This window comes from Telopea speciosissima, chromosome 1, assembly GCF_018873765.1.
Source record: "Telopea speciosissima isolate NSW1024214 ecotype Mountain lineage chromosome 1, Tspe_v1, whole genome shotgun sequence".
In the NCBI taxonomy this organism is placed as follows: domain Eukaryota; kingdom Viridiplantae; phylum Streptophyta; class Magnoliopsida; order Proteales; family Proteaceae; genus Telopea; species Telopea speciosissima.
The window spans coordinates 28,120,057-28,128,307 of NC_057916.1; the positions used below are offsets into that span (position 1 = coordinate 28,120,057).

Consider the following 8,251-nt stretch of genomic DNA (forward strand, 5'->3'; position numbering starts at 1 on the left):
TTAAGGAAGAAAATGAGTAGTGAATTCTTTCCCCTTGTTCTTAATTAGGTTTTTTGTCAAATTAATCGGGTCTGTAAAAACCCTCAATTTAAATGCATGCACGCTTAGGTATAAGATGCGATGCAGTAGTAGTCCCGTCGATCGTTCCCCGCCAGCAGCCGATCGATACTTGTCCTTCCTACTGAAGTTGGTGCACTCAAACCCCAGCGTTGCCGCGCGCTCGCTAAGATCCTCTACACGTTATTTGTTACTTCATGAGGGATCTTTCCCGTTGAGCAGGTAACCTTGACCGGTGTAACTGGTTCAAGAATGTAACATCATAAACTAGGCAAAATGGTTCATAAAAAAGAAAATAGGATCAAACGCTTTCCATCCCCTTGCTGTGGTCGCATGGAAGAACCCAACCCTGTAACTCATGGCGACGGTCGGAACGATCTGGTCCGTCAATTCTGCAAACAGTACTCCACTAAACTTCAAGAGAGAGAGAAATGGCTCCCTACAGTCCTGCTTTTGTAAGTTTACCACCTCAATTAATTCCCCTCTAACAAACAGGGCTTAAGAAATATGTAAGCAAGCATGCCATGGTGAGCATAGCCCATAATCCTGAGTACTGTTGTACATTGGAAACTTTCTTCTCAAGTCGCAGTACAGCACACTTAAGAATTCAATTGTTCAGCCAACATTTAAGAGGATAAAAAGACACCACTACCTATGTTTTTAGGTACAATTGTTTGATAAAAAGACCCAACATTCAATTGTTCTTTCCCTGGTTAGAGAATGACTTCCAATCATAAATCCAATATGATATGGATGGATTTCCATTCATTGAAGAGATTGAACCAAGTGGACAACCAAACCAAACAACTTTAGCATATGCACAGCCCAAGAGAATATGTGAAGTCGTTTCACATTCACCCCAACGGATCAACATTGATATTATGCCGATTAAGAGCATCTTCTATTGTTAAGCCACTTGCACAAGCCCGCCATAGAAACCGCTGAATCTTGGGCATAGTACTACAATTCCAGATGATTTTCCAAACATTAGTACGAATTATAATCCAATCATGTAACCTTGAGGCACACGCCGGCCGTTGATAAATGATGTCCTTGTTCCTTATTAGAAAGAGGATGATAAGCACTACGAACAGAGAAAATTCCATTCCAACTTATCAGGTTGTGGAAAGAGTGACAAATTAATCTTCTTAATTGCTACTATATAAGCATCATTAAAATAGGAAGATAGAAGAACTTCATTGCGCCAAGTCCTATTAATTTGATTCATCAATAAGGTCTGAAACCTTTGAAATCCATATCAGCTGTGTATAAGGTTAAGGAAGAAAATGGGACTAGTGAATTCTTTCCCCTTTTTCTTAATTTTCCAATCAATAAACTTGTCCTAGCTAGCTAGCTACTTCTTCTTCTGCATTCGTCTTGGCTTCCAATAACCTCATCGGCACGTAGATGTTCCTTCAGGAATCTCTCCACCATCAGTCTAGGGGTCTTAGTCACCACTACCTTCTTATGGTAAGAGCTAATTACACCCTCCAGGCCTCCATATCCAAATCATCCATATAGAACTTTGGCAACACTGCTCGTGCCACTGACTCAATCTCAGATTCACGAACTCCGGCGAAGGCAACAAAGATGGTTAGCTTGAGACCAGGATTATCATCCATACCCAACATGTCCAACAGGAAGATGATCGGCCAGATCAATAGCAATAAGGCGAAACGGATTAAGTCAGAAGCCTCAAAGGCGACAAGCATGAAGTAAGAGACAGGATCAGGGTCCTTGACTAGGGTGCCTTCAAGTTCTTTTACAAGCAACTCCATTGTTGGGTGCCTTTGGTAGGATTGATTTGTTTCTGTTATCCGAGCGCCTTGCCCGAGTGGGGGTAAGGCGGTCATTGTGCGTCTCACCATGTCTGGGCAGCATGGTCCTACCGGGCAGCTCGGTGGTAGAGGATCAAAAAAAAATGGAAAGCATTCAGATCCTCTACTGCGTGGTTTGTCTTGCCATCGTCCTGTCCTGAATTGTGGAGATGACACCTGTAAAATTTATAACCCAACGAACTTTTTTAAAAATTTGAAAAGTTGGAGTAGAAAGCGGTTGAATGCATTGCAAACCAAGCAGGTCTGGTCGATAGTGGCAGTTTATCAGTACAAAGCACAGTTCGCAAGTCACAACCACCTCCGCTGTTTTGATTAGGCTATGAGAAAACCCAAATAAACTATACTGTACTACTTGTTTATACTTTATAATCCTTACTAATTAAGAGAGAAGGGGATTACAATTTAAAAGTAGTATCTCTGAACATAGTTCTCATGGTGAACAAACAGTGAAAAAGTAGGTTTAATTTGATCAACGAACACTACCTGGAATGGAAAGCAAAATATTGGAATTCGGCTGAGTTTATACAGGTCATGTATCGATATTGGTCATGATCAATACCCGGCCATATGTTTTACCAAAAATACCCATATGTATCAACGGATACAACAATATTGATTTCCCAAAAAACGTCTCTCCCACCCAATTATTCTAATTAACTTAAGCCCCCATTTGTTTAGAAAGGAAGGTGGGGTGGGATTATTGGGAAAATGAGACTCGCATATTAGTGGGATTTTATTGGGGTGAAATACTGAGATAAAGTTATTTTTTCATAAACAATAATCAAAGTCCCACTAAACTTGAAGGAATAGACTAAGGGGTGAGATTTTGAAGTGTCACATCAACCTACGAAGCATTTTGATGATGTTCTCTGAATTTTTGTAAGTTCACCATCCCAGTATAATTAACCAAACAAGGTTACATGAGGGTGTGATTTAAAATGCCACATTAGCAGTTTTCTAACCCAATTCTCCATCCCACTTAAGTCCCCTCTAACAAACAGGGGGGCTTAAGGAATATGTAAGCATGCCATGGTGGGCATAGCCCATAATCCTGAGTATACTATTGTACATTGGAAACTTAATTTGTTCTCAAGTCGCAGTGCATCACACTTAGGAAATCAATTGTTCACCCAACATTTAAAAAGATAAAAAGGCATCACTACCTATGTTTTTAGGTACACTTCAATTCTTAAATGTGGTGCACTTGAGGGGATGAAAATCCTGAAAACACCATCAGGGATTAGTAGTAGAATAGCTGTTTCCCTCTGTTTGTTGTACCTGTATATATATTTATTTTGGTTAACTACTTAGCTGTCTCTTGTTCATGTCATTATCTTGCAACGTGAAAGACTTTGCACGCTGTATCGATCTCTAAAACTAATTAAATCATGGCCATGGAAGAGGGATCACTACTTCACAGTGCTCTCAGTTTCTCACCAACTAAGGTGGGTGATCGAATCGTCCAAACTTAATTTCGGCATTTAATGAAGAGACACTGTGGGGTCTACGGTTGGGATGAGGACATGGCAGGAATTTGCATGGTGGCATCATATATGGGAAGGTCTCAATCGGCTTGGTTCTGATTTTTTTGTTTGATTTGTACAATTCGAAATGGAAACCAAGTAATTTTTATTCCCTCAATAACAGAATCGTTTTTGGTTGGATTCGGAATGAATCCTTTTCTAGTTACAGTAGAAAGATTTATTTATAATCAATTTCTACTTTTTGAATATAATTTTTGCCACAAGGCATGCCTTGTATATCTTTTGATATTGTCATTTGGTTCTCTTTTAATTTTATAGACTCATTAACAACCCGAATTAAGTAGAGGTTCCTTAATTAGGCAATTCTACAAGATTTCATATTTTATTCTTTCGCATGGACTCCATTTCATCTATCATGACGTTATGCCGTAAATGAAGTTTGGACTATTCATTACTTATAAGATTGATGTCAAATCATCTTTCACTTCCAATATCAATCTCACAATCTCGAAGATATATATATTAAATAATCTGAAGGATTGCCAATTTTCTAATTCTTGATGATCTCCTTAAATCCATTTGTTTGTTTGAGTTTCCTCATTATAAGCAGCAATGGGTTCACAACAACATTATCTTGATGTGGCAATTCTTCACGAGTTGTATCCTCAATCTTCATGACCCATTGGTAAGGGGATTGACCCTTCACCACAGTGTATGGGAGTAATTATTGATACAGTTGCTTCATTAAATTCTATGTATTGTGGCTCTATAGTCCTATTATTGTCATCCTCCAGAAATATGATATTCTTTGATTCTATAATGATAGATGAGTGAGAGGGACCATAACACTTATAACCCTTAGATCCTTTGGATACCTAGCAAATGAAAAACCTACTATCTGTTCTAGGGTTTAATTTACTTTCTTGTGGTTTGTATATCCTTACTTCGGTTGGACATCCTCATACGTTTGTATGTCTTAAACCGGGTTGTTATCCTTTCCATTACTTAATTATCCTTTCCATTACTTAATAGGAGTTTTAAGAATGGCTTTAGATGGAACCCTTTTCAAGATATACTGTTGCTTTTATTGCCACACTCAACAAGGACAAAGGAAGTTTTGAATTGCTAATCATACTTCTGACCATGTCCACAAGTGTCTGAGTCCTCCTTTCAACAACGCCATTTTGATTGAGTGATCCAACTATAGTATATTACACTATAATACGTTGTGCTTGGAGGAAACATGCAAATACTCCTAGCCTCTAGCCAGATTTTATGTCCCTTCCATTTAACCATCTCAATCCAATCTAATGGTTTCAATTTTTTTCCCAATATATTTCTCTACCTCTACTTTATATCTCTTAAAGGCATCTAATTAATGCCTCATTTTTATAAAATAGTAGAGATACATATCTAGTATAGTGATTAACAAATGAAATGAAGTATCTCTAACTATTCAGTCAAGATGTAGTGAAAGATCCACATATATCTTTGTGTATGATATCTAACGTATGTCTCATTTGATCTTCGGGCACTCTTTTTGGTCTTGTTGGTTTGCAGATCAATGAAATTGATAGTGTCGATGAATCCTTCGTTCATCAACCTTTTGATTCTATGAAGTGAAAAATGACCTAAACTTTGGTGCCACAACTTAGAAGATCTCTCATTTGTAATTGTTCTTATGCCCATCCTATCAGAAGAAAAACACAAATTACTTTGAAAAGTTGAATTTATATTTAAAAGATAGAAACCATTAATCAAATAATCATCATGGATTAAAATATTGTTCTTAAACAACTTAAAATCTGTTCCATGGGTTTTTAGACCTTATAGATCATGCAAAAAAAATTAGGATGCAGATTTCCAAGGTTAAGGACGAAAAGGAAGAAAATGAGTAGTGTATTCTTTCCCCTTATCTTTTTGAGGGACATTTAAACGTCCATTTTCAAAAGTACAATGCCAAAAAATAAAAAAAATAGTTCTAGGATCTTTATTCTCTCAAGTGTGGAGCACAACCCAAGGCAATCCTTTAAAGTTCATCCTATCAATCTCATGGCATTCATCATATTCTCAAGTGAGTGCACTGGGCCGAAGTTGAGAAGATAAAAATTCTGTCTCTTCTATTAATGGATCTTTATTTCTTTCAGTCCCCTACCCAGCCCAGTTCCCCAATCCCCTTAAAAGGGGGTGCAATGACCACCCTACCCCTGCCTGGGTGGGATTCAAACTCCCCCCTTAGAGGAACTTGGAATTGGAGGAGGTAATTTTTCAAACTCGACTCTTGTCAATTCGGGCAGCTGGGCTGCATGTGCAGCGCCAGAGGTGAGGCGGTGGGCATTTACCGCCTTACCCCTGCTCGGGCAAGTCCTTACCCCTGCCCGAGCAGGGGTGAGGTAGTCAATGCGCACCACCTCACCTCTGGCGCTGCACATGCAGCCCAGCTGCGGGAATTGACAGGATCTTTTTGGATAACTTTCCTCCATAAACTGTCAATTTAAATGGAAAAAACCTCAATAGACGTCATGGGGATTGTGTCTAATATATATTTTACAGATTTGTCACGTTTTGCCATCGACATAAACAATTTTGCCCAAAAATATTTATTAAGTACAATACAAGCTTTCATCGAGATATCAAATCAGATCGGATCATAAACAGAAAGTTATTATTAACCGATCCTGATCAATCATGAACAGGAAGAAACAAAGAAAATTTTGAAAAAAAACAACAAATCGAAAGCCCGACGAGCAACAACACAAACCATGTTTATCTACAGAACATTGGACGCTTACTTATAAGAATAAAAAACAAATTAAAGAAAGTCCGCCATGAGATGAGAGCAACAATTTTAGCTTTGCTTCAATGGAGTTTATAAGTAAAGGGCTTAAAAGTCCCAAGCACCTTCTTTATACGACGATTTGCCGAAGGTGTAAAAGATACAATACCATCGTTACCGGCCAGCATTCGATACTTGTCCTTCCTAGTGAAGTTAGTGCACTCAAACCCTAGCGTCGCTGCTAAGATCCTCTGCACGTAATTTGCTACATCATGGGAGCTCTTTCCCGCTGAGCAGGTAGCCTCGACCGGTAACTGGTTCAAGAATGTCACCTCATAAACTGGACGAGGGTTCATGAAGTAGAAAATAGGGTCCAAAGCTTTCCAACCCCTTGCAGTGGTAGCATGGAAAAACCCAACCCTGTAATTCATGGCGACCGGCACGATCTGATCCGTTAATTCTGCAAACAGTGCACTAAACCTCAAGAGAAATGGCTCCCGACATGTGGTACCCTCAGGGCAGACCACTAGGTCACCTTTTGTTAATTCTCTTTTTATATTCTCCGCGTCCACTTCCCTGATCCTCGTCAACCGGACGGTGGGTATCGGCGATAGGATCTCTGAAAATCGTGAAATGGAGTAGGTGACAGCCGGGATCTTACGGCCGAGTACAATGGATAGGACCACGGGGTCCATTAGGGTGCGATGTGTGCACACGAAGAGAACGCCGCCGCCGGTGTTCGTACCGGACTCCGGTGATGACGGTGATAGTGGTGGCTTGCCTTTGACGATGATCTTGCCACCAAATAATGGAGTGATGTAATGGGTGATGGACATTGGTAGCATCAGGCCCACCATAATGCGTATCGTCGCTAGTAGGATTCCCATTGGGAACCATAGGAGGATGAGGAGTGCAGTAGACGGCGTTGGACGCTTCACTAGTCGACCATCGTGAAAGATGACCGGCTCCGGCCGAACCAGTTGTTGGAGTTGCTCCTGAAGACAGAATTAAGATCCAAGACTTTTTTATTTAAGTTAAAATTAATTAATGAGTGATTTAATTGTAATTGTAGCGGTTAACGTACTCGGTCGCTCACCTTACGCAGAGAGAGGAAAGATGGAGGAGGAGAAGTTGTTGTGGCGACGGAAAGTTGTTCGACGGCGCTGACAAAACCCGTAGCGAACCCAAAACGATTCACCACAAGCTCGGTTCCAATAACTTCATCGGCACGTAGATGCTCTTTCAGGAATCTCTCCACCATCAGTCTAGGGGTTTTAGTAACCACTACCCTCTTCTTCTGGTAAGAGCTAAACACCCTCCAAGCATCCATATCTAAGTCATCCATGTAGAACTTGGGCAACACTGCTCGTGCCACTGATTCAATCTCTGATTCACGAATTCCGGCGACGGCGACAAAGATGGTTAGTTTGAGAGCAGCATCACCCATACCCAGCATATCTAGTAGGAAGATGAGCGGCCAGACCAATAGTAATAAGGCGAAACGAATCAAGCCTGAGGCCTCAAACGCAACGAGCATGAAGTAAGAGAAAGGGTTAGGGTCCTTCAGGAGATTGCCTTCAAGTTCTGATACAGCAATTGACTCCAATATTTGTGCTTCTTCTTTAGTGTCTCCAGTAGTAGTACTATCCTTGCTGCATTCCATGCTTAATTTTGGGTGTTTCTAATTCTTTTGTGTCTCCAGTACTCTCCACGCACTACCCTTGGAATGATTGACTAGTTTATCAGTTTATAGCGTAATTAATTTATGATTTATGTAATGGAGACCCAACTCCCAAGTGATCGAAATCAGTGATATGTATGGTAAGACTATACGCCACGCAAGTTCCAAGATTGATAGCCTAACTTCAACAACTTCATCTACTGGCTCATATACACACTCCAGGTGTCGTTCTACGTAAGTAGTAGATGAAACCAACTAGGGAAGTGGTCGTAGAGAAGATGTAGAGTACTGGACTGGATAGAGAGATAAGCTGTTTCGTGGATCGTTCTGTTCGTTGTACCTATATATATATATATATATATATATTATTATTGTATTTACTAGTTAGCTGTCGCTAGTTCATGTTGTTATCTTC

The 8,251-nt window shown here is 40.0% G+C and overlaps 1 protein-coding gene and 1 pseudogene across 1 annotated transcript; both read right to left on the reverse strand.

The window, feature by feature from the left end:
- LOC122641888 lies at nt 1-1,835 on the reverse strand (annotated as a pseudogene).
- Nucleotides 1,836-6,225: 4,390 nt separating this feature from the next.
- LOC122641966 (glycerol-3-phosphate acyltransferase 5-like) lies at nt 6,226-7,818 on the reverse strand. Its single transcript, XM_043835360.1, has 2 exons — nt 7,252-7,818; nt 6,226-7,150 (listed from the first exon to the last, which is right to left on the reverse strand). Exons 1-2 carry the CDS (start codon nt 7,816-7,818, stop codon nt 6,239-6,241), a joined length of 1,479 nt encoding a protein of 492 aa, XP_043691295.1. The 3' UTR covers nt 6,226-6,238.
- Nucleotides 7,819-8,251: the final 433 nt, after the last annotated feature.

Excerpts from the sequence above, each read along its gene's own strand:
- LOC122641966 (XM_043835360.1), bottom strand. The coding sequence starts at position 7,818 with ATGGAATGCAGCAAGGATAGTACTACTACTGGAGACACTAAAGAAGAA. Across the intron at positions 7,151-7,251 it reads CTTTCCTCTCTCTGCGTAAG|GAGCAACTCCAACAACTGGT; the intron begins GTGAGCGACCGA and ends TTCTGTCTTCAG.